The 26,642-nt window shown below is 45.5% G+C and overlaps 2 protein-coding genes and 1 pseudogene across 3 annotated transcripts in view; 1 reads left to right on the forward strand and 2 right to left on the reverse strand.

Moving 5' to 3' along the window:
* DOPEY2 (dopey family member 2) overlaps positions 1-22,584 on the reverse strand; it is a 131,445-nt gene extending 108,861 nt beyond the window's left edge. Inside the window, exons 1-2 of the mRNA XM_003800666.3 lie at positions 22,544-22,584; positions 13,205-13,370 (exon numbers count right to left, since the gene is read on the reverse strand). Of these exons, the coding sequence (XP_003800714.1) occupies positions 13,205-13,342 (138 nt within the window). The 5' untranslated portion in view covers positions 13,343-13,370; positions 22,544-22,584. The remainder of the gene's footprint in view (positions 1-13,204; positions 13,371-22,543) is intronic.
* LOC100963679 lies at positions 16,086-16,880 on the forward strand (annotated as a pseudogene).
* Positions 22,585-25,004: 2,420 nt separating the features above from the next.
* The window catches only part of CBR3 (carbonyl reductase 3), a 10,958-nt gene continuing 9,320 nt past the window's right edge, over positions 25,005-26,642 (reverse strand). The window contains exon 3 of one of the 2 annotated variants that reach the window (XM_003800667.2): positions 25,005-25,496. In XM_003800667.2, coding sequence (XP_003800715.1) covers positions 25,060-25,496 — 437 coding nt within the window. In that variant the 3' untranslated portion in view covers positions 25,005-25,059. The remainder of the gene's footprint in view (positions 25,497-26,642) is intronic. The other variant, XM_012811947.1, reaches the window with a different exon arrangement.

Below are 26,642 nucleotides of genomic sequence, written 5' to 3' on the forward strand. Positions count from 1 at the left end.
AAAAAAAAAAAAAAAAGTTCCTGGAAGGCCAGGCATGGTGGCTCATGCCTGTAATCCTACCAATCTGGGAGGCTGAGGCAGGTGGATCGCCTGTGCTCAGGAATTTGAGACTAGCCTGAGCAAGAGTGAGATCTCGTCTCTACTAAAAATAAAAAACTAGAAGGGTGTCGTGGCAGGTACCTATGTCTTGGCTACTGGGGAGGCTGAGGCAAGAGGATTGATTGAGCCCAAGAGTTTGAGGCTGCTGTGAGCTATGACCCCATGGCACTCTAGCTTGGGGCAGTGAGACTCTGTCTCAAAAAAAGAAAAAAAAAAGTTCCAGGAAGAGGCCATCCAAACCTGCTCCTACACAGTCTCCTGCTGACTTCAGGATACTGGAAGTCTTGTCCCTAAGGACACGGAACCCAGCCACCCTAAACACATGTCTCTGAGCAAGCAGATGAGAAGCTGCACTTTCGTGGTGAGATACCAGCAATGTCTTCCTTCTGGAAGCCAGGCATCTTTATAAGGAGGCTCATGTCACGCCATGAAAAGGAAGCTGTAAGATGGCATGGTGAGTCAGACCAGCCGGGTGTCACAAGCCTGAACAGTCAGTTAAATACTTGCCAAAGGACACCAGCAGTGCCCTTTAGACAGAATGAAAACAGAACACTGTGGAGGGTGCAGAGCCGTGCACCTTAAGAGAAGGCCAGTGGCCATTCTGCCAGTAGGGATGGCAAGGGGCAAGCCAGGAGACAGGCACATGAACAAGGTCCCTGAGAGTCACTGCAGGGACCCAGGGAGGACTGCCTTTCTTTAACTGGCAGAGTGACACTGTCAAACAAGGAGCTTCCTTATCAAAAGGTCACCAGCTGAAAGAACATTGTACTATATTTGTACTGAGTCAACTGAACCCTAACCAGGCAGAGCAGCCGATTAATCAACTCTCGGCCCGGCTTTCTCCATCCACATCCCGAACTCCCAGCTGCCTATGAAGCCGCTGGCAAGGATCAGGACACAGAGAACAACCCAACTTTCTGTGTCAGGGAGACATATTAGAATATGCCTTTTTTTCTTCTGAACATCTCTTAAAATTACCATGCTGCTAGGGTGATGGGCATATTATGGAACTAACAAAAAAAAATCAGTCTATTTTGGGGTCCTCAGAGCCAGCAGGCTCAGAAGTGATGAGAAATGATGGGAGGAGGTTTAGGCACCTGAGTTTTGGAGCAAACTATAGGAAAAGAAAGTGAGGATGTGGGGCAAACTCGCTCTTGAGAGCGCAGTCTAGGCTATAACCAACACGGACAACAGAGAAACACTTCAGAATTCATAATCACAAACCAGAAGATCAAATAATAGTCATTATAGCATTATAAATTGTAAGTGATGTGGCATGTGAAAATGTTACTTTTCTACCTTTTTTTTTTTTTTCACCAACAGTCTCAAGCTGTTGCCCTGGGTAGAATGCCATGGTGTCGTAGCACACAGCAACCTCCAACTAGGGCTGAAGCGATTCTCTTGCCTCAGTTGTTTTATTTTTAGTGCAGACGGGGTCTCACTTTTGCTCAGGCTGGTCTTGAACCTGTGAGCTCAGACAATCCACCTACTCTGGCTCCCAGAGTGGTAGGATTACAGGCGAGCCACCAGCCACCTCCTCCAGCTACTTTTGAATTTTTTAAACAGTTTAATCCACATAACAAAAAACTGACATAGTTTATATGGAAACGGACTTGTTGAAAGACAGAAGTAAAAGAGAAGAAACAACATCTTCAGGACAGAATCTCCTTACAAGTCTCATACAGGCTGTAGTCCCAAAGTTCTGCTGGTTCTTCAAGAGAGAAGAGAAGTTTGCACAAGGAGGTTACATAGTAACAGGCCAGGCCTTAATGACACAAGTCACACCCACTCACAACTTCAAGAGAGACTGAACAGAATATCACCAGGTTGAGGAGCCATGGCTCAGCTGTACCCCTTACCGCAGAAGGGCCCCTACCTGGCGGGCGCTAACCGGGAACCTCTAGCATTTCACATTGTCTCAGCCCTGCAGCCCCCATCTATTGTCTCATTAAGGATCGGCTTATTCTTTAGTTATTAACTTTAATAACTACTTATCTTTATATGGCAAGAAAGGCATGTTATTTCTTTACCTGATCGATTCGTAATTGTTTTTTTCCAAGCAATGTAGTTCTCTGCCTTACATAGTACTACTGTGCTTATTTGCGGTGATTATGCACTTAGGCCAGATTCTCCATGGCCTGAGATGTCCCTGAAAAGTAAATATGGTGGAAGATAACCTAGGTCAGAAGGTCTGAGATCCAGGCAGGAACATGGAGCTTGGAATTGGACCACGTTCATATTCATGAACTTGTCACTAACTTCTGAGACTGAGGCAGACGCTGGTGGCCATCCGCCCCTTTTTTTCCCCTTGTGTTTAGGGAACAGGTATCACACTACTCCAGGGTGAGGGCCCCCAGCAGTAAGTGTTATTGTCCTAGGACTTAATCCTAGAAATTCTGTTTTCTTAGCAAAGGATTAATTCAGATGTAGGTATATGACTTTCTCTGAACCATGAAATGTGGCAGGAAGGCTTCTGGAAAGCGTTTCCTCTAAAGCAGAGAAATGTGAAAGGCTCACACACTGTCATAAGAGGAATAGGCAGGGTGAGAATCGGTTCACCACTGGCAGTTTATAAGGTACCAACAAGCCTGGGTACTCTGGGGCTATCACTGAGCCCTATCACTTGAGCAGATGTGAGTTCAAGCAATCCTCCTGCCTCAGATCCCAAGTAGCTGAGATTATAGGCGTGTACCACCAGGCCTAATTTTTCTTTTCTTTTTTTTTTTTCTTTTTTGTAGAGATGAGGCCTTGCTATGTTATTAAGGCTGGTCTCAAACTCCTAGTCTAAAGTGATTCTCCTGCCTTGGCCTCCCAAAGTCCTAAGAGTATAGGTGTGACACACTGTTCCGCGTCCTAAACTATTTTTTTTACTTTACAAATGATTCTAAAGTTCCCAACCTGTAAGCAGCAGAGAAAGTCTGAAATAGAAGAGTAACTAGGTTCAGGGAGAGAATAGGATCCTACCAGATAAATACCTGATAAAGTCCAGTAGCTGATAGGCCACAGCTCTGGCAGCAGTTTTAGGCCGATGAGTAGAATAAAACAAAGCCCAGCACAGACCTGTGTGTCTGAAGGTTTAATGTCATGTCCACTGACGTAACAACTTCATCTCCAGCAATTTATCCCAACAAAGACAGCCATGTGGACAGAGCTGTGCATTACAGCTGTATTTAGAATTGTGAAAAACTAGAAATAAACTAATGCAACAATAAAAGGCTTTGCACTCTTGTCCATTTCCCTCTCCTTCACACACACACAGGACTAGAGCTATAAAAACTGCTCGACCTGCCCTTTCTTCTCTGTTGTTTTATCATGAGCATTTTTGCACATTAGTAACTACGAATCTGTTTCATTCCAATGGCTGCATGTGCCATGATACAGTTACTTCATGACCTCTACCCTGCTGACAGTGGTCACTTCCCATTTTTTGCTACTACACACTGTGAGAGTGTCTTAGAGTGATCTTTGTGTTGCATTTCTATAGGATTAAAACAAATTTAAAATGACTATGCATTAACGTTTTAATCATTTGTCATTTGGGAAATGCAAAAGCCACAGTGAGCTACTACTACATTCATTAAAAGGGCAGAAGTTCAAAGACTGGACGGGAAGAAATGGAGCCCCTACACACCACAGGTGGTGATGTAAAATGATACAACCACTTTGGAAGACAATTTGGCAGTTTCTTAAAAAATTGATCACATCATATACTGGAAACAATCCCCATGTCTGTGAACATGGAAATGGATCAACAAATTGGGTATGTCCAGAGAGTCGTACTCAGCAGGAAAAAAGGATGAGTGATCAATATGCACAAAACTTGGATGACTCTCCAAATGGCTTTGAGAGTGAGAAAAGCCAGGCAGAAGAGAAAAGAGATAGAGTGCACACTATTGGATTCTGTTTATGTAAAATTTTAGAAAATGCACACTCATCTACAGTGATAGAGACCAGGTCAGCAATTATCTGGGGTTGGGGGAGTAGAACTGGGGGGGGGGGATCAGGAAATTTCAGGGGGTGACAGATACATGTTCATTCTTTTGGTTGTGGTGATGGTTTCACAGGGATAAACATGTCAAAACTCACCTAATTATATACTTTAAATAAGTGTAGTTTGTTGTATAATAATAAAGCTGGGGAAAAAAGAGAAAGATTATTTTTATGAGGCCAGGCATGGTGGCTCATGTCTGCCATCCTAGCACTCTGGGAGGCTGAGGAGGATAAACTGCTTGAGCTCAAGAGTTCAAGACCAGCCTGAGCAAGAGTGAACTCTATCTCTACTACAAACAGAAAAATTAGCTGGAGGTGGTAACACTGTGCCTATAGTACCAGCTACTTGGGAGGCTGAGGCAGGAGGATCACTTGAACCCAGGAGTTGGAGGTTGCGGTGAGTGTGATGCCACTATACCCAGGGTGACAGAGATTCTGTCTCACACACACACACACACAAAGATAAATAAATGGGAATAGTTGTATTTGATTCAAACATAAGCTCGAATATTGGCATTCATGTACAAAGTTGTTCTTTTTAAAAAATAGCCAAGTTTAATTTAGTTCCTTCTGGGTTAGTCCTCTGGGACTCCCGTAACAAACCACCGGAGTGGGCGGCTTAAACAACAGAAGTCCACAACCAAGGTACCAGCCAATTCCTTTTTCTTCCTGGCTCATTGACATCTCGCTACGTCCTCCCAAGGCTGGGGGTGGGACAGTGTTTCTCCTTACCTCTCCTTACAAGGCCACAGTCCTATCAAATTAGGACCTCCACCCTAGGACCTCATTTACCCTAAATAACCTGGTAAAGGCCCATCTCCAGACACAGCCAGATCAGGGGTTAAGGCTTTGGCATGAATTTCGGAGAGATCAGTTCATAGCACCTTCCACACTGAGGCCTGATGTGAAGTTTCTAGCTATGTCACTTTCTTGGCAGAATTTATACAATGTAAGTAGATCGCAAACCCTTTCCCTGTGTCCAGACTCAATCCTGCTGGGAGAGCTTTTTGTCATTAGGTTACTGGATGTTTTAGTCTGTTTTCTGCTGTTTATAACAGAATATCTAAAATTGGGTAATTTATAAAGAAAAGGACTTTTGTATAGTTATGGAGGCTATAAATTAGTCCAAGGTCAAGGGGCTGCACTGGGCAAGAATTCTCTCGCTGGTTGGGACTCTTGGAGTAAGGGGGCTGAGTGCTAACAGGCAAGGTTTCTTCCTCCTCTTATAAAGCCACCAGTGCCCTTCCCATGATAACCCATTAATCCTCATGACCCCATCACCCGTTAAAGGCCCCGTCCTCTCAGTACTGTCACATTGGGGGTTAAGTTTCAACACGAACAGAGAAGGAGGGAGGGGGTGTGGGCAAGGAAAAAAAAAAGAAAGAAAGAAAATAGTGACTAATTCTCATATAAATTGTATTTAATTTTGACCAAGTACATTAAACATTAATTTTTAATTCAACCTGGTAATATATTATGATATTGTATCCTCATTTGTAAGTATAATATGTTTGTAATTTTCCCTTTATAATAATATATTTTCTCCAATTTTAATATCAGGTGTACCCAGATTAAGTAGAATGATTTTGAAGTATTTCTTTTTCTATTGTCTATAAGATTGGGCATGATCTGTTTTTTGAAATTATCTGTTACTTTCATTTATAAATATTAGTTGTCTATTTTTTTGAGACTTTGGAAAAAACAAAACAAGGAGTAGTTAAGTGATCAAAGTATTCTATAATAGACATACTTCTATCTGACAATGTAAATGTTACTTTCTTTGCATTATTACTATTATTATTGCTTGATATTTTGTTGCAGCAATTGTCTGATTTCTTTTCTGAATGCATGTATCTTCATTCATTCTTCATGAGGTTTTTGTTCTCAGTCCTTATGTTAAATATTGTTATCATTAAATTTAGCCTTTTTAATTCTGTGAAGGCAGAAGTGAAAACCTAATATACACATGTATAAGAAAAATTAATTTAAAAAAAATGTTTCAACACAAGTTTTGGAGGAGACCAAGCCATAGCACTCGAGGAGTAATTCATCTGTCCAGATCTGGACTATTGCCACCCCTCCAGCAGACCTGAAAAAAAGAACGGCAAAATGTATGCTTTTACTCAGAGACGAACTAAACAGACTGTCCCAGCTATGAATCACTGAAAAGTACATCTGACTCCTTTTAGCAAAAAGAAATGCTCTTTCCAAAAAGACCATCTGAACCTTAGTGACTGAGTAGCTAATGCTGAGGGTGTCATCACAAGCCTGACTCAGCAACTCCCTTGTAGACTCTCAGCCCTTCAGACAACCTAGGGTGGGGTATGAAGTTATGTCATCAGTGGAACCCTAACACATCACCCACGACAGAAAAGCAGCAAAGAAGTCAGAGCCTTTGTCACACATTAGAAACCTGAGTTAGGTCTTCATCTTCTGGACTTGGTGCCAAGAACATGACAACCCTGCCAGAAACAAACAGATTCTGTGCTGACTGCTCTGGGCAGAGGTACCGGACCTGCTTTATATAAAAGTGAAGAGAATCAATACTTGCTGACAACAGCATCCTTTAGATTTGGTCTCTTCCCAGAAGTAATTCAGTCACTTGTCTTGTCTTCCCACCCTGACTTGAAAACTCCACTATCTGACAACTTCTACCCTCAAGGTCATAGCCAGAGGTCATCAGAAGGTGCCAGCAAATGGCTAAAATTGAACCCATGTACCATGCTCCACAGATGGGGCCTGCAGGTGAGACCATGAGGTGACCGCAGGCATCCTGTGGGCCCAGATGCACACTGCGCACGATCAGGCTGAATGGGGCTCAAGGCTCAATCCCAGCCCACTTACCACACATGGCTTGGCCAGCAGGGACACAGGCCAGCAGCAATGAGGCTCAGGCAGGGGAAGAAAGGACCACTGAGGCAGATAGGTAGGATACCCCCACATTCCCCACAAAGAGGCTGGTGCAGAGCTTCTGAAGCACAGAGCAGGGGGCACAAGTCATCAGGAAAGCTGCCCTGACTTAGACGATCTGGTCACATGACTGTCACTACACACACGAGGACCTCCTGGGCAGTGAACAAGGTTAAAGAAATGACATCTACTCTACTCTTCCAAATGGGTGTGATGAAAGACCATCTGGACTTCATTCAGAAATCAGCTTTTTAAACAAGTTGGTCTGTGGAGAGGCAGAGTGAGCTTCATCATCAGACCCTGCTTGGACTGAACGGTGTCCCCTCACAACCTTATGTTGGAGCCTTAGACTGTGACTGTATTTGGAGATAAGGTCTTTAAAGAGGTAACTAAACTAGAATGAGGCCATTAGGGTGGTCATTGATCTGGTCTAACTGGTGTCCTTACAAGGACACACAGAGGGGTGACCATGTGAAGACACAGGAAGAGGGCACCTGCAAGCCAAGGAGAGGCCTTGGGAAGAACTGACCCTGCTGTCACCTTCATCTTGACTTCCAGCCTCTAGATCTGTGAGAAACAAATTTCCTTTGTTTAATCCACGCTGGCTGGGCCATCTGGCTAAGCCTACAGCCCCAGTTACTCGGGAGGATAAGGAAGGGATCACTTGAGCACTTGAGCCCAGGAGTCCGAGGGTGCAGTGAGCGATGATGATGCCACTGCACTCTAGCCTGGGTGACAGACCAAGACCTCATCAGGAACAGGAAAGGGAAGGAAAGGGGAAAGGAAAGAAAAAATAAAAGGAAAACCTATCCTGACTGGCATTTTGTTATCGCAGCCCTGGCAGACTAACACAGACTCTAAACTGCAGCAGTGGCTCTGCGTAAGCAAATACTATGCAACAGAGAAGAGGAGCTAATTGAAATGAGGATAAAAAGCAGGATTCTTTTTGGACTCGTCAACTGTTCAGGTGGGAGAGGTCTTGAAGCTGAGCTGTGAAGGGCTGGAACTGGGTATCCAAGGACTCTCTCACCATCCGGCAGCACTAATTCTGAAATGCCACAGTACCCAGCTGTGCTCCAAGGAGGTGCCTTTAGTTAAGTGATTAAGACTTAGAACTTGAGCTGCTAACACCAAATACCTCAGGATGCCCTTGCTATTCAAGAAACCTGACCTCTGGCCATTCTGTGAAACAGTAGTAGTGTCATCAAATAAAAGCAACAAAACAGGTGATTCTTCTAAAACCATTATCACACTTTTAAAAAAAAGATGTTTCAGTGATACTATTTTTAAATCTTTAGAGTTAATTCATCTCTATCAGCCTTTATTTCCAAAATCAAAGCCATACATCATATTTGATGGGTTTACAAAGGCTCAAAAAGCACTTGCTGATTAAAATTGACAAATCAAGGCCAGATGCAGTGGCTTACACCTGTAATCTTAATACTCTGGTAGGCTGAGGCAGGTGGACTCAGCCTGAGCCAGAGCAAGAACCCGCCTCTGAAAATAGCCAGGCATTGTGGCTGGTGCCTATGTCCCAGCTACTTAGGAGGCTGAGGCAAGAGAATGGCTTAAGCCCAAGAGTTTGAGGACACTGTGAGCTATGATGCCACAGCATTCTACCCAGGGCAATAAAGTGAGACTTCATCTCAATAATTAATTAAATTTAATAAAAAACATTCTGAAATAAATAAATTGACAAATCAAAAATTTTATGTTTATCATATACAGCATGTTGTTTTAAAATATGTACACATTGGGAAATGGCTAAATCCAGCTGATTAACACATTGCCCCAGATACTTATTTTTTTATGGCCAGAACACTTAAAATCTATGCTCTTAGCAACATTTTCTCCAATACACTGTTATTAATTGTAGGTACCATGTTGTATGCCAGATGCCTTGAACTTATTCCTCTGGCCTAACGAAAATTTGCATCTATTGGGCAACATCCTCCACACTCCCCCTACGCCACCCAGTAACCACCATTCTACTCTCTACTTACGAACTCAAGGTTTTACACCCTGTTTTTATACCCCACATGATCACGCTGTACTCCGCTTTCCCTGCCTGGTTTATTTCACTTAACATAATGTTCTCCAAGTGGATCTGTGTTGCCTCAGATGGGGCATTTCCTTCTTTTTAAAGGCTGGGTAGTATTCATTCCACTGTGTATATTTTGCTGGTCAAATTTTTCTAAAAATAATGAGATAAAAATGATGGCTCTAGGTCTCAGATAATCCATCAAGCAAAGGCTTACCTTATTCATGATGATATACCTGGAAATTATTATTTTTTTTTTTTGAGACAGAGCCTCAAGCTATCCCTCTGGGTAGAGTGCCCTGGCATCACAGCTCACAGCAACCTCCAACTCCTAGGCTCAAGCGAGTCTCCTGCCTCAGCCTCCCACAGGCGCCCAGCTACACACACTCGGCTATTTTTTGGTTGCAGCCATCATTGTTGTTTGGCGGGCCTGTGCTGGATTCGAACCCACCACCTTAGGTGTATATGGCTGGCGCCTTAGCCACTTGAGTCACAGGCGCCAAACCTACCTGGAAACTATTAAAAGATAAACTACTCTTTAATACAAATTCAAAAAATGATACCCCAAATTTAGCAAGTTTTTAAAATACCATTAGACCCCGTCTACAGTGGACAAACCACGACCTCTCAGGGTCTAGTTTTCTCAGCTGTGAAAAGGGCTGCATGAGATGAGGCTTTTCCTCTGGATCTATGGTTCATACTTTATAACCTGCAGTCATCTGAAATAAAAAGCAGCCTGACTCTAACCTTTTATACCCCATGGTATTGCTTGTATCTGTATTATCATAAAGATTTTTACTAATTCAGCTCTTTCTTATTCATGAAATTTCTGTGCATGAATCCAAGAAATCTGATCATCACCAAAGCCTTAAGAAAATTCTTTATTCAACTCCTACCAGGTACTCTTAGATCAGAAGTCGCAGGTCTCGGGAAGTTCAGTGTCCTTAAGTCTGACTGAGATGTGCACCCTCAGCACCATCCACACCCTGCACACCTGGTAACTCGGACGCCAGGGCTGACGTCCCCAGTTCCATCCCACTCTTGAGCTTGGCGACAGCTGGGGCGGGTGGTAAGACAGAGGTCCCCTTGCGTAAAACCCACAGGAAGGAAGTTCAATGGCTTGGCTTCCCTTCCCCTCCCTCCTGGAATAAGACCCTGGCTGTGACCCCACCATGTCCTCTCCCTCATGTCCCAGCACTCTCTCCACTGCAGCCACTCCTGTTCCCTCGACTGTGCCTTGGACACAGGCCCACACCCCAGATGGCCGTCCTTGCCAGCTTGCTCCCTTCCTCCTTAAATGTCACATTCTCGGAGAGGTTTTTCTGTCTAAAATAGCACCCCGTCCTCCTTACTGAATACCCCACTTCCCGGTTTATTTGTCTTCCTAGCACGCAGCACCTGACACGGCATGGCCATTTGTCTGTCCTCTGCCTCCTACCAACAGGGACTACCTGTCCAATGCTTTATCCCCAGCACTTGGGTGTTCAGTAGATCTTGGTTCTACCTCTCTGTTAGTTTTTTTAGGGCTGTTGTAACAAAGAAGTCCACAATCAATAAATGGGCTGGGCAAGGTAGCTCACAGCTGTGATTCCAGTGCTCTGGGAAGCCAGGGCAGGTAGATTGCTTGAGCTCACGAGTTCAAGACCAGCCTGAGCAAAAGCAAAACCCTGTCTTTACTAAAAAACAGAGAACTAGCCAGGCATTGTGGTGAGTGTCTGTATTCCCAGCTACTCAGTAGGCTGAAGCAAGAGTACTACTCAAGCCCAAGAGTTTGAGGTTGCTGTGAGCTATGATGCGGCAGCACTCTACTCAGGGTGACAGAGTGACACTCCATTTCAATAAACAAATAATAAAATAAAATGGATAAATGGCAAATTTATCTCAAAAAACAAAACAGAAACAATGTTGTTATTCTACCCTCCACGTCCCCCCATTTATGTAAGTCCTTAGACTGGAGCCAGGAGAGCAGGATACTGAAAGTGCAAAACATCCCTAAGAACTGGACAGGCCTCGATCCCATTCGACTGTTTCTCCCTTTCCCTACACACATCATCTGCCTCACGCAAGTCAGGGAATGCTGCCTCCAGCTTGAGAATTCCTGAGCTGGATCTGCACACCCAAACAACTCTTGGGTTCCTATGTCCGGTTTTAAAGGAAAACCTTAGGAGTATATATCTACTCACCCCTGCTGGCACCGAGCTGTGACGCCTGCATGTTGTAAACACGCCTTGCAGGAGGCCAGCAGTTGCCTGGCCACAAGCTGTAATCGCTGCCTATCTCTGCCTGCCTGAGAGCCATCTGGCAAGGGTCATTGCTGCTTTCCGGTTATTAGTGCTGGGCTGCTGCACAGGTGGTACACTAGGGTCAGGCTGCTCAAATCACCACTCACCCCAAATTCCCTGCTGTCTCTGACCTAGGGAGCTAAGAGCTTCAGAGTAGAGCTAAACATTTTCCAATTCCCACCTGGCACCCAGGCTCCAAACTCAGAATCTGCCCCAGACAGCATCAGAGCCAAATATAGCCTCTTCTAGCCTGATATCTCCTACTTACCCGTCATTATGGCCATCCTCCTTCTCAGCACGGTGGGAAAATACAAAAGTTCCATAGGGCACAAAGAGAGCACATTTGACCAGCTTTGGCTTTCCTAGACTTGACCCCATTTCCTTATCCAAACACGTGCAAGCACACACATACACACCCCCCTACACACATGTACACATATAAATACACACAAGTTTCAGGCAGATTTCAATATCTATTTCATTCTTTATTTTTTTCCTAGGAGTTACCCATAAGCAGTAAAGTGGTCAAAAAAGCAGATCAAAGAAGAAAAGGCAGTAAAAAATCCTAAGAAGTACTTAAAGAGCAGTTCTGAATAACTGATTTAACAATTTTAAACTTAACATAAATATTCTTTTTTGAGGGGAGGCAGAGTCTCAAGCTGTTGCCCTGGATAGAGTGTTGTGCCATCATAACTCACAAAAACCTCAAACTCTTGGGCTCAAGAAATTCTCTCACCTCAGCCTCCCAAGTAGCTGGAACCATAGGCACCTGCCAGAACACCCAGTTATTTTTTATTTTTTGAGACAGTCTCACTTTGTCACACTCAGTAGAGTGCTGTTACATCACAGCTCATAGCAACCTCAAACTCTTGGTCTCAAGCTGATTCTCTTGCCTCAGCTTCCCAAGTAGCTGAGACTACAGGCACCTGCCACAATACCTAGATATTCTGTTGTTGTTTGTTTAGCAGGCCGAGGCTGGGTTCGAACTCACCAGGCCTAGTGTATGTGGCTGGTGCCTTAACCTCTAAGCTATAGATGCTGAGCCAACTTGGCTATTTTCATGTGAGACGAGGTCTCACTCTGGCTTAGGCTGGTCTTGAACCTATGAGCTCAGGCAATCCACGCACCTGGGCCTCCCAAGTGCTAGGATAATAGGTGTGAGCCAATGAACTGACATAAATATTCTTTTTTTTTTTTTTTTTTTTTTTGAGACGGAGCCTCAAGCTATCCCCCTGGGTAGAGTGCCATGGCATCACAGCTCACAACCACCTCCAACTCCTGGGCTCAAGCAAGTCTCCTGCCTCAGCCTCCCAAGTAGCTGGGACTACAGGTGCCCGCCACAACGCCTGGCCATTTTTTTGGTTGCAGCCATCATTATTGTTTGGCGGGCCCGGCCTGGGGATTCGAACCCGCCACCTTACGTGTATCTGGCTGGCGCCTTAGCCGCTTGAGCCACAGGCGCCAAGCCAACATAAATATTCTTGAGAAAAATACTGTTCACCTGGTTGGGGACAGTGGCTCATAGCTGTAATCCCACCTACTTGGGAGGCTGAGATTGCTTGAGTTCAGGTAGTTTGAGACCAACCTGGGTGATATAGTGTGACCCCCATCTCCAAAAAAAAAACTACCCAAGAAATTTTTCAGCTACATCAGTACTATATAAAATTCTCAGAAAAAGCTGGAAGGACATATGTACACTGGTAGGTTAACAATGGGTGGGTAATTCTGCATGAAAGAATTATAGGTGATTTTTCTTTTCTATTACAATAATCATGGACTTCTTATAATAATAAAAAGTAAACAATAAAAATATTATAGTAATAATAAAATAATAATTGTGTCCCCACCTCCATGCAATCCAAACAGTATACGCCCCACATACCTTGTTAAGTTTGCCAAGTGAAGATATGAGATCCGCCCATTCACTTGAAGATTCAAAATTTCTTAAAGCCTTTTCAATCACTGAAGAGTAATTTCTGTATCTATAATCATTTAATAGCTCTTGCTCTTCTGGATCCATCTTACATTCTCACAGCAAAGAACAGTATCTAAAAGTGAATCAAAATAACCAAATGAAAGAGTCATTCAAGGACACAAATCATTCCTGACCCAGCACTACAGAAGGCAGGTGTCTACAAACACTGCCAGGTACAGTGCACTCGGCAGCACAGTTCAAGTATTTAGCAAGGCTTCTGGGCCAGGTGCTATGGTAGATTAAAGGATAAACAGTTCTGGCCCTCGTTGATTCTGAAGGAGACACATGCATAGGAGCAGAAAGCAGGGGTTTCACTTAATTGAGAAAATTAATTCTAGGAGAGAAACCTACAAAATTGCCAGCAGGGAATTGTGAACGCTGAAGGCCCTCCCTATCACAGTGTATTCATAAACCTAAGGAAAAGCTCTTAACCTGAACAGACTATGTAGCAATTCCATCCCCTACAACAATACTAGAAAATAGAGAATATTCTACCAGAAAATCAGGTGGAAAAAATATAACATTACAGAAAATGAGGATGTAATGATTAATGATGAGGCATCTGATGGCAGCAATGTCATAAATCCAAGCGCCTGTTCAGTTACTAATTAGGCTCCAATTATCAGCAAGACCCAGCTGGGTGCTGCCCTAGGCTTTATGCCTCCCCCAGTGCAGAGTTTGGATGAGGGTGTATTACACCAGGGTTCAACCAGGCTCATTCTATTCTTCTTGCTCTCATATATTCTCTGATGGATTCTTTTATTTTATTTTTTTGCTAAATGCATTTATACATGAACCAATGCAGCCATGGCAAAGCCTAAGACATACGCCATCTAATCCCAGAACAACCACTTTGTTTTCTTTTTATCCCTTATGTGACAAAAGAAAAAAAAAGAATGAATGCTTCACTGATTGACTTTCTTAAAATACCCACTATAACATGTACAAATATAAATGCCTGCTTATGTCAAATTTTGTTTTTATTCCTTCACTAAAACCCCCCTGAAGGTTAAGCCATCAGTCTATTCAAACTTACTACCGTGAGAGACACTTTGTAAGACACGGGTATGTCAAATCCTTCCTTTGATGTGTCACCAACTTTCATGTTTTAACATTCTCTCAAAAAGAGTGCTCTGGGGTTCAGATTTGTTCTTATTCTTTAGTCCTCACCTCATAAAGTTCTGTTTTTTATTTTTAATTTTTTAAAAGAACAGATATTTAGGCTGGGTGTGGTGGCTTATGGCTATAATCCCAGCACTCTGGGAGGCCAAGGCCGGTGGATCAGTTGAGCTCAGGAATTCTAGACCAGCCAGAGCAAAAGTGAGACTCCTTCTACTAAAAGGTAGAAGTAGCTAGAAAAACTAGACAGGCGGCTTGGCGCCTGTGGCTCAAGTGGCTAAGGCGCCAGCCACATACACCTAAGGTGGCGGGTTCGAATCCAGCCCGGGCCCACTAAACAACAATGACGGCTGCAACCAAAAAATAGCCAGGCATTGTGGTAGGCGCCTGTGGTCCCAGCTACTTGGGAGGCGGAGGCAAGAGACTCGCTTGAGCCCAGGAGTTGGAGGTTGCTGTGAGCTGTGATGCAGCACTCTACCCAGGGGGACAGCTTGAGGCTCTGTCTCAAAAAAAGAAAAGAAAAACTAGCCAGCCATTGCAGCAAATGCCTATGGTCCCAAGCTACTCAGGAGAGTGAGGCAAGAGAATCACTTGAGCCCAGGAGTTGAGGCTGTTGTGAGCTATCACGCCACAGCACTACACCCAGGGCAACAGAGTGACACTCTGTCAAAAGGAAAAAAAAAAAAAGAATAGTTATTTATTTATTATTTTTAAATAAAGTTCCATCTAATGTGTGGTAGACACACCTACCCCAAATTCCTTGTCCCTCTTCTCCATACTAAGGGAACCCTGATTCTGTTCAGGGCAGTGCTATAGTGTCCAGGTTCCCTTGCAGCGAGTTGGCCATGTGACAACTCTGGACAGTGAGATGTCAGTAGAAGCTGTTGCTAGGAAACCTGCTGGCATAAGCCCTTTCCCCTTTACTCTTCTTTCTAAATGGAATAAAGCTTTGATGTTGGAGTGAAGCCATCTTGCAACCATGATGAAATGCGCACAAAAGTCACATTTGTGGCTGAGTTTTCCACTGAGGGTGGAAAGATAGAGCAGCCGAGGCCCCAGTGGAATTATGAAGGGACCATGTACAACCCTGGAGGCTCTACATCGGGTCTATGTATGTTTTCTGCATGTAACAGTTAATTTGTGTAAGCCACAGTTCAATCAGGTTTTCTATTACAGACAACCCTAAGCCCGACTGATACTGCTTAGTCTGAAAGGAGACAGAAACATCAAACAATATGATATAATTAAACATGATGGTGCACAGTTAAGTTGGTTTGTTCATTAACCAAGCTGAACTTAGTCAATCAAGTAAAAAGGAAAGTATGAGGTCAAATGATTAAGTTTGCAAACATCCTAGAGAAAGCGCTACACACCTCATTGCTGAATATCACTATGGTCACCTTTGAAGTACTCCCCTTGGGAAGCTATGCACTAATGCAGCACCTAGGCCACCTTTCAAAGTACTTTTTCCAGGATGCGTTTGCAAGCTTAACTGTCTAACCTCGTGAGGTAGATGCAAGGAGGCGAAGTATAAGTGCAACATGCTCATTAAGCCAGAATCTTTCATTTGTTGGCCAGCGATGTTCTAAGAATTTCACAAGCCCCTCTGTGGCAAGATTCAGGCTGAGCATTTGGCAGGCACTACCTCTAAAGAGAATCAACCATGCTTATGGTAGGGATTTTGTGCACAGTAGTTCAGAGGCCATTAGGCAGACAGACTACAGACTGACAAAAGGCATGGTGTCTCTCGTTTGTACAGACTGGATTTGTCACAAATTTACCAAGTTAAGAATTCCAGATAATGTATTTCAGCCTTCAGCTGCAGATCATGAAAAGTATGGTGGGGATCCAGATCCACAGAACCCTCATAAACTGCATACTGTTACTAGAATAAAAAGTACAAAAGACAACCATACTAGGAGAAAGATAAAATAAAGATGCTTGGGTTAGAAAAAGCACATACCCCTCGGGTTCACAAGAATATCCCTTTGGTGAATGCAAAACTGAAAGTGGTCAAACATTGGATAAGAATCACTCCCCTGGCTCCGCACCTATAGCTCAGCAGCTAGGGCGCCAGCCACATACACCGGAGCTGGCGGGTTCGAACCCAGCCTGGGCCTGCCAAACAATGATGACAACTCCAACCAAAAAATAGCCGGGCATTGTGGCAGGTGCTTGTAGTCCCAGCTACTTGGGAGGCTGAGGCACGAGAATTGCTTAAGTCCAAGAGTTGGAGGTCGCTGTGACACCACGTAGCTGTGACGCTACAGCACTCTACCCAGGGCAACATAGTGAGATGCTGTCTCAAAAAAAAAAAGAAGCCCCTGAAGCTGCCCCAAGACTTCCAAAAGAGGCAGACATCTCTAACACGCGGCTCAAGACCACTAGAGAATCAGTAATACAGTGGCACCTGAAACCTGTGGAGTTAAAGTTAAATCCTGATGCCGGAACAGCTTCAGATTAAACAATGCAAATTGTTTAAAAAGGATGAGAATGTTTTCATTAAAATAGATTTTCAAATACCCCCCAAGGCTCGGCGCCTGTGGCTCAAGTGGCTAAGGCGCCAGCCACATACACCTAAGGTGGCGAGTTCGAATCCCCAGCCTGGGCCCACCAAGCAACAATGATGGCTGCAACCAAAAAATGGCCAGGCGTTGTGGCGGGCACCTGTGGTCCCAGCTACTTGGGAGGTGGAGGCAGGAGACTCACTTGAGCCCAGGAGTTGGAGGTTGCTGTGAGCTATGATGCCATGGCACTCTACCCAGGGGACAGCTTGAGGCTCTGTTTCAAAACCCCCCACCCCCAAAAAAAATTTCATGAAATTTTCGATATCACTTTCCCATCAATCCCCAGTCTTCTCAGGGCCACTCCAGTCTTCTCAGGGCCACCACTGCTTTCAAGTCACCAATGCCAGGAGTCCCTTCTGTTTCCTCACTTTAGCTCTTCCTGCAGGACTCTGCAGCAGACCACTTCCTCCTCCTCCAAACGGCCTCCTCTCAGCCCACCCACTCCTTGGGCACCACCAGCCCAGAGTTAGTTTCTCACTTCTCTCAGCACTTCTTTCTTCCTCCTCTACTCACTTCTAAGTGCTGGCATTCCCTGGTATCAGGCCTTGGGACCTTTTCCTCTCTCTCTGTATCCTTGATCATTTCTCTATTCCTGTAACTTCAAAATACCATCTACATGTTGGCATGGATAAGGAGAGAAGGGAACGCTTCTACACTGCTGGTGGGAATGCAAGCTAATACGACCTTTTGGAAAGAAGTTTGGAGAACACCCAAGGAACTAAAAGTAGACCTACTGTTCGATCCTGCAATTCCTCTACTAGGTATATACCCAGATTATCAAAAATCATTTTACAACAAAGACATCTGCACCAGAATGTTTATTACAGCCCAATTCATAATAGCCAAGACATGGAAACAGCAGCAGTGCCCATCAACCCATGAATGGATTAACAAATTGTGGTGTATGTACTCCATGGAATACTATGCAGCCATAAAAAGATGGAGACTTCACATCCTTTATGTTTACCTGGATGGAGCTGGAACATATTCTTCTTAGTAAAGTATCTCAAGAATGGAAAAAAATATATCCAACGTACTCAATAATAGTACTATGAAATCAATATATAATCGCCTACACACTCATGTGAATGGCAAAACATAACTATTGTCCAGAAAGTAGAAGGGAAGAGGAGAGAGAGGGGAGGGGAGGGGGATATGGGAGGAGGGAGGGTATTTGGGGGGACCTCGCCTAATGTGCATGATGCAATGGTACATTTCAAAACTATTAGAAATGAGTATAATTGTGATGGATGTGTTACCTAGTTCAATGTAAGCATTTCACACTGTATAATGAAGCAGTACCCTGAACCCCACAAATGCATCAATGTACAAAGTTATGATTTAATAAAAAATACCATCTACATGCCAATGACTTAGATTAATGTCTTCCCCAACTTCCCCTGTGAGGTTCAGGTCCATATGAATAGACCTCTCCTCTCTCCACACGAATTTGGCATAGGTATCTCAAATCCAGTGCCTCCAAAACTAAACTAAACTGCTTGTGTCCCTTGCCCCCAATGCATGTGTTGAAATCCTAACCCTCAAGGTGATGGCATTAGGAAGTAGGGCCTTTTGGGAGGTGTCTGTGGCTCAAAAGGGTAGGGCACTGGTCCCATATGCTGGAGGTGGCAGGTTCAAACGCAGCCCTGGCCAAAAACTACAAAAAAAGAAAAAAAAAACAAAGTAGGGCCTTTAAGAGGTGACTGGGTCCTCCTGAATGGGATTAGTGTCTTTTTAAAATAGAACTGAGGAAGCTTGACTCTCCTTTCTACTATGTGAGGACACAGGGAAAAAGTATCATCTGTGAACCAGAAAGCAAGCCCCACCAGACATCGAATCTGCTACTACCTTCATCTTGAACTTCCCAGCCTCCAACTATGAGACATAAATTTCTATTATTTACAAGCAACCCAGTTTACGGTATTTTGTTGCAGCAGCCTGAATAAGACAAGTGCCCATCAAAAAATGTGGTCTATCGATAGGCATTTAATGTGGCACATACAGTGACAGAGGGTGCAGAGGGTGGGCGAAATTAACAAGATGTCTGATACTGGCAAGAAGACATGGTCTATCCATACAGTGGAACACTACTGGCAATGAAAAGAATAAAGTATCGACACTTGCTGCTACAACCTGGATGAACTTGAAAATACTCCTGTAGGAGAAGCAGCAAGCTACACAAGACCATATATTGTATGGTCCCATTTATACAAAATGCCCAGAGTAGGCAAATTGATAGATATGGAGAGACTAGAGGCTGCCCAGAGTGGTGTAGAAACAGGGTAACTGCCAGTGGGCACCGGCAGTTTACTGCCTCTTGCGAGAGAATGGAAATTTGCTAAAATTAGATTATGGTGATGGTTGTGCAACTCCGCAAATTTACTAAAAATCATTGAATTATATATTTGAATAAATTTTATGATCTGTAAGTCATCCCTCAATAAAGCTGGTTAAAACTAAACTCTTAATTACATCTTCTCTGAAAGTGGCCCCTCCATCCATGGAACCTTTTGTCATTCTGGACTCTTCTTTCCCTCCACTTGCCACACTCAGCCACTAATCTAAAACATAAATTAACGCATGTAACTGCCCTCCTTAATTTTTTTTTTTTTTTGAGACAGAGCCTCAAGTTGTCCCCCTTGGTAGAGTGCCATGACATCACAGTTCACAGCAACCTCCAACTCCTGGGCTCAAGCAAGTCTCCTGCCTCAGCCTACCAAGTAGCTGGGACCACAGGCGCCCGCCACAAGGCCGGGCTTTTTTTTTTTTTTTTTTGGTTGTAGCCATCATTATTGTTTGGCGGGCCCAGGCTGGATTCAAACTCACCACCTTAAGTGTATGTGGCTGGCGCCTTAGCCACTTGAGCCACAGGCACTGAGCCAACTGCCCTCTTTAAAACACATCCCATTAAACTTACAGTAAGTCCAAACAACCCCCTCCCCAGCTACCAAGACTCTACCCACTTCTGTCCTCCCTGCAGTGTGCATGTCCCCAGGCAGCCCAGGCCCCCACAGCACCTTTGTGTGTGCTGTGGTTCTCTGTAGAAATATAATATGCTGTGCATACATACCCACAAAACAAGACTCCCTGCTCATTCTTAGGAAGGCCTGTCCCTTTTTTTTCTGAAGTAACAGCCTTCGGGCTTTTGACAATCTCATGGAAAAGATAACAAGAGGCAGTAGTCTGCTCCTTTTGCCTAGTAAAGATTAAGAAGTTGGAATATCCAAACGGTCTGTCATTTTTTTTTTTTTCCAGAAAATTTACAGGCCCCAAATCTACCATCTCTGAACCACTGAAATAGTCCATACATAGTCCATTTACTCTATTAAGTGTCTAAGAACTGAGGAAAGAAACATGAATAAAGTAAGGTTTCTACTCTCATAGCTCCTAGAAGGAAATATAAATACAAAATGTCAGTTTAATGTGGCACACACAGTGACAGAGTCTGATATTGGCAAGAAGAAACTCAACTACCAACAGAGGCGTCCTCAAAGTCCACAGGTGTGGGCAGCTAGGGTTACCAGGAAGAGAATGCGTCAGTGATAAGGTGTGTGCTTAGGAGGTGGGGTGGCAAAGGACACCACTGCTCATGGCAAGGAGGGTGCCAGCCAGGCAAGAGCAGATAATTGAAGTGGGTCACTATTATGGTCGGTCATATGAAAAAAGTATCACTTGGCTTAACTAACAGCACCAATGAGAAGCGTAGAAATAGTCGTTAAAGCAAGCTCCTTTGTTTAAAAAAAAAAGAGGCATAGCATCTTACACTACCAAGCCAATTTTCAGAGTGAGTTTGGCAAATTCACCACTAATGCATGCATCTCTCTCATGCAATGTACAGTAGTCCTGTGAGGTGGAATTATCAGCCCCAAGATGAGAATACTGGAGATCAGGCCATTTGGAAAACTGCCCAGGTCACATATAGCAGCTGGCAGAACCAGATTCCAGCCCAGGTCAGTGAGACACTACTGGGCCTCTGCTACATTATGCTAGCGGTAAAATTAATAGTTTAGTCCTTAAATAACTTAGAGTCCTTAAATAACAAGATCATTTCCCCAATGATCTTGCAATCTTTCCTGGATACCTTTTCTGTGAGTAATCCCACAGTTCAGTAAAACTGATAGCCTACAAACAATTAGACACATAAAGCAGTAATCTATATATAAACAAGTATATCCAACCAGATATACCCCTACCTGCTAAAATCAAAAATGTCAGCAAGAACTCTCGCCTTATCCATTAATTGCTTAGAAAAACAAGTGGAGGCGGCGCCTGTGGCTCAGTGAGTAGGGTGCCAGCCCCATATACCCAGGGTGGCGGGTTCAAACCGGGCCCCGGCTAAACCGCAACAAAAAAATAGCTGGGCGCTGTGGCAAGCGCCTGTAGTCCCAGCTACTTGGGAGGCTGAGGCAAGAGAATCACCTAAGCCCAGGAGTTGGAGGTTGCTTTGAGCTGTGTGATCCTGCCACAGCACTCTACAGAGGGCGATAAAGTGAGACCTTGTGTCTGAAAAAAGAAAAACAAGTGGAATGAAAACCAACTGCCAGATCTCAAAGAAGTTCACAGTAAATATGTTTACATGAAGTAACATTTCTGAGTTAGATGAAAATGAGGACAGAGTAACCCTCCCATGAGCAAGAACATTTATCAATAGATAACAGATATGTAATATTAGTAACAAAACAAGACAATGAGCCACAGTCTACAGCACAGAAACACACATCACCAACTGGCTTAGTCAACTCTAGGACACATCATTTTGAACCTGGTCTTTCAAAATGGTAATTAAATTGTACTGGAAATTAAGACACATAATAGAAGTAGGCTGAGGGGGGGTGTTCTCCATCACCTTTTCAAAAAATCCTAGAAAGGTTTCCCTAATGTGAGGCCACTGTCCAGAGTTTGTGGCAATACCCACGGGTAATAGTTTTGGTCAGCAGCGGGGAATCCTGCCAGCCAGAGGGGCCGGGCCAGGCCGGCAGAGCGCGCACTGAGGCTCATCCCTTCTCCTGGTGACAGTTTGGAAGGCTTGGGGGTCTTCCCTTGACACGAAGGCCTTCGGTTCTGAAAGATCTGCATCATTTGCCTCCTCCCCAACGAGGACCGCACCAGCAAACAAAGGCTGAGTTCTCCGCCAGCGGATGGCGGGGCTGTGACCCCCCTGACCTCCACCTGCCGGACCAGAGGTCGCACCCGGCTGGGCGAGGGCGTGGCCGCACGTAGTCCGCCACCAGGAGCCAAGCGGAGCCTAGGGTAACCCGGAGGCAACCCCACCCAGCTACCCGGCAGCCGTCGGGGGTCTTCCGCCGGCGCCCCACGCCCACGCGCCGCCTTGGCGGAGCCGCCCCCGCACTGCAGCAGGGAGCGCCGCGGGCCTGGCTGCGCGCCGAAAATCCACCTGCACCCCGGACCGCCCTTATGGCGCCGCCCGAGCCCTGTGTACCGAGGAAGGGCTCCCGCACCTCCTAGCCACTCACCGGCCCGCGGTGAGGGGACGCCCGCCCCCCCAGCTTTGCCTGGCGGCCGAGGGCTGGATGCCGGGTGGGGCGCGGGCACGACTTACCTGCGCCAGCGGCCCTTCTTGTCCGGCGCGTCCACGTGCCGCACGGAGGAGCCTACCCCGGTGCTGGAGACACAACAGGACGGGGATGTGGCGCGGCCGAGAGCCGGGACAGCAGAGTAAGCGCCGCGCCCGAACCCGGCGGCCACGGTTCGGAAGGAGGGCGGGGAAAGGAGGCGGAGCTTTGGCACGCGGGGCGGTACTGGAAGGCTGGGTCTTGACGCATAGAGGTAGGATCAAGGGCGGGGGCACGGTGCGTAGGGCGGGGCCTGGAGGTGCACCCTCGGCGCTCAGACACCGAGTCCCCGGTCTGGGGGCGGGGCTTAGCGCGGAGTTCCCTGTGCGCAGGGGCGGGGCAGATCCGGGAGGCGGGGCCTCAGCGGGATGGGGCTGTTCTGGCGCCGCCGCTGCCGAAGTCTTGGGGCCTGAGTCTTCCTCAGCTTCCCAACCGAGGACGGCGCTAAGCCGCCCGGCAGTTCCCGGGAAGGCCTAGTACAGGTGGGCGGGGTGGCATTCGCTCCTCACTTTGGGCTCCCCCGGCGCATCCGAAAGGAAGGGACATGGACATTGGTCACTGCCTGCCCGAGGTTGTCCTTACGTTCTTCTTCAGCCTGTGTGTTTTGGAATTACAGTAAAGGAGAACCATGGGGTCCGAGGAAAGTTCATGGCCCCTGGCTCACACCACACCGTTCTTTCCATCGGGATCACACCCAAACTCTCTTCTTGGGGTGGTGGTTAGGCCTAACGAGCCGTTCCATACACACTCGGGGTACAGAAGACGTACCTCGGTAATTCACCCCCAGAGGCCTCATCTTTCCGACCGTCGTTGGCAGGGGAGGAGAGGTCATTTCTTCCTGGGATGAGTTCCTTGTGTGGGCCCGGCTCGGGAAGAAGAACTTGATGTCAACTATAAAAAGCTGAGTATTTCCAGTCAAACCCTCACCGCTTCCTCCCGCTTTCCTGAGAGCTGCAGGACAAGACCTTGAGGTGGGGAAGTCAGGTAGAGCGCCCCTGCCTGACATTGGCCCCAACCGGGTGGCCCAACTGGGGCTCCCAGCCATCACACTCAGTGCCACCTGCTAATTAAGGTTGTGATAGCTGTAGTGACCCCTCCTCATTTTATCCCCTGAAAGTCGTATAGAAATTTTCAGCTCAGCCGGGTGTGGTGGCTCACGCATGTTGTCCCAGCGCTGTGGGAGGCCGAGGCGGATGGATCGCCTGAGCTCAGCCGAGTTGGAGACCAACTGAGGACCAGCATGAGGCAGAGTGAGACCCTGTCTCTACAACAACAACAACAACAACAACAACAAAACAGCCGGACCTTGTGATCCCAGCTACATGGGGGGCAAGAGAACACTACAGGAGAAAGAAGTAAAAAAAGAAATTTTCAGCTCTAGCCTGGAGTTGGTACTCCGTGAATGAGCAGGTGAATTGTCTGAGCTCAGGAGTTCTAGACCAGCCTGAGCAAGAGCCAAACCCCATCTCTACTAAAAAAAAAAGAAAAAAAGAAAAACTAGCCAGGTGTTATGGCAGGTACCTATAGTTCTTCCAGTGACTCCAGAGGCTGAGACAGGAGGATCACTTGAGCCCAAGAGTCTGAGGTTGCTGTGAGCTTTGATGCCACAGCTGTATACTCAGGGCAACAGAATGAGACTCTGTCTCAAAAAAGAAAACAAACAAACAAAAAATGAACCGATGAAAAGATGCTCAAATATAACAAGACAGAAAGAGATGTAGAGCTGGGTTGAGCGCACTTGCTCACACCTTTAATCCTAGCACTCTTGGAGGCGAAGGATTACCTGAGCTCAAGGGTTCAAGACCAGCCTGAGCAGTGGTTCTCAACCTTCCTAATGCCATAGCTCTTTAATGCAGTTCTTGTGGGTTGCGACTCACAGGTTGAGAACCGCTGAGCCTGAACAAGAGTGAGACCCTGTCTCTACTAAAAATAGAAACTTAGCCGGGTGTTGTGGCAAGTGCCTGTAGTCCCAGCTACTGAGGTAGCTGAGGCAAGAGGATCACTTGTGCCCAAGAGTTTGAGGTTGCTGTGAGCTGTGACACCATGGCACTCTACCCATAGTGACAAAGTGAGATTCTCTCTCTCTCAAAAAAAAAAAAGTTGCAGCACTAAAGAAACAAGATAAATCATCATCCTTACAAAATCAACAAACTAGGAACAACAAATGTCCCATCAGCTGAGAACTTGTTAGATAGGCAGAGTCTTTGGTTCCTCCTCAGATCTAGACAACTGGAAACTCTGGCGCTGGACCCAGTGATCAGGTCTAACCAGCACCACAGGTGATCTGGATACCCACTGAAAGGTTAGACTACGTTCTTCCCCTCAGGCTAACTTACAGCTTGATATATCAGTCGTTCAGCTCCAGATTCCAGGACTAGATACCTTTCTCCTAGGGAGATTTGAATGGCTATTCCTTCCCAAGGACAAGAATCAAACCACAGCATCAGGATTCATTCATTTGTTGCACCAATGTTTATTAAGCCTTAAGCTCCAAAGCAGACATTCACCAGCTTTGCACAACTTTGTCATGGAGCAGCTGGCCTTGAGGCTCAGTTGCATCTGGTGGCAGGAGGGCCAAGTAGACAGGGGTCTCAGCCCCCTCTTCCACAGTCCTGGAGCCGTAATCCCCAGCCATGTCAGTCTTCACCCATCCAGGGCAGCATGCATTCAGCAGAATCCTGTCGGCTTTTCTCTTCTCATCCAGACGCTTGGCCAAGATTCTTGATAAGACTGTGACCCCCAACTTGGACACCCCATAAGCTGAGTCAGGCCAGCCTTCCCTCTCATGCACCTCATTTTTTGTGTCCTCCACAAACTTTTTCATGAGGTCCACTAGGTCCCCCTCTGTGAGTGTTTCACATCGGAACTTTTCCTGCAGATCTTCGCTGCAATTTTCAAGAGCTTTTAAACCCTGTAAACTACTGATATTCACCACTCTCCCTGAAACAGAAAAATAAAATGTATGAAAGCATGTCACAAAGAAACAATCCTTGGTTGAATATGCCAAACATGCAATTGAGTTGAAGTTTAATTGCTGATCAAAACAAAAAGTGACCCTAGAAGGCATAGAATCTGTGCACCCCTGGGTTTTATCCTTTCAGGGAGGCATCGGTCTCTCAAGAGAAAGAACACCCCTCCATCAGTAACAAGCACCCCTTTCCGCAGAGATTCTCCAGGAGACGGGTAGGGTGGGGGGTAGGAAGATTTCCCAGATGGTTTCTAAAACCACTGCCTTCTCACTAACACCTTAGGAGTACTCATGAACCTGTTTTCTGGGGAACAGTGCCTTCACCCTGAGAACGAAAGCTCTCACTTTTCTGAGTTTGCACAATTTTCCAAGGCCATAGGCAGCTACCTCTATCCCTGAGTGCCCCAAACCAGGGGATACCTGGGGAGACCCTTGTCTGTCCTTCATGATGAACACTTCCCCACGTGGAGTGGGTTGATTCTCCAGGCTGGTTTTGAGTTCATTACTTTTTAGTCCATAGTTAACAGATTTATTATGTGTGTTAAATTATGAATCAATGTCCATGTTGATAATGGTTCACAACTACTAAAGAGACAATGAGAAGGCTGGGCACAGTGGCTCATGCCTATAATCCCCAAACGTTGGGAGGCCCAGATAGGAGGATGGCTTGAGCCCAGGAGTTCAAGACAAGCTTGGGCAACGTAATGAGACCTCTATCTCTACCAAAAAAGAAAATTAAAAATAAAGAAGACAAATTTCCAATAAAAACAAATATGCAGGCCAAAACTATACAACAATTTGAAGCATTCGTGGGAATCTTAAAAATCAGTAAAGATGAATTTATACATTTCATCTAGCATCAAAAAATAGCATTTGGGGGGAGTTCTTTTCTTGCGTATTATTCTTAATCCACATTCTTGCATTCATAGGGCCACTAGATTTTATTTCATTTTCTGAATGGCATTCACCACATTGCATATATTGAGGGGACCACAAATTCCATGGGACATTTCTATGGGCCCCAATCTGAGATGTTGATACCATCACCGTGTCCTTGAAAACTAGCACCTTGGCTCGGCGCCTATAGCTCAACCAGCTAAGGCGCCAGCCACATACAC

The sequence above is a fragment of the Otolemur garnettii genome, unplaced genomic scaffold (genome assembly GCF_000181295.1).
Source record: "Otolemur garnettii isolate 467f Iridium unplaced genomic scaffold, OtoGar3 scaffold00180, whole genome shotgun sequence".
NCBI lineage: Eukaryota > Metazoa > Chordata > Mammalia > Primates > Galagidae > Otolemur > Otolemur garnettii.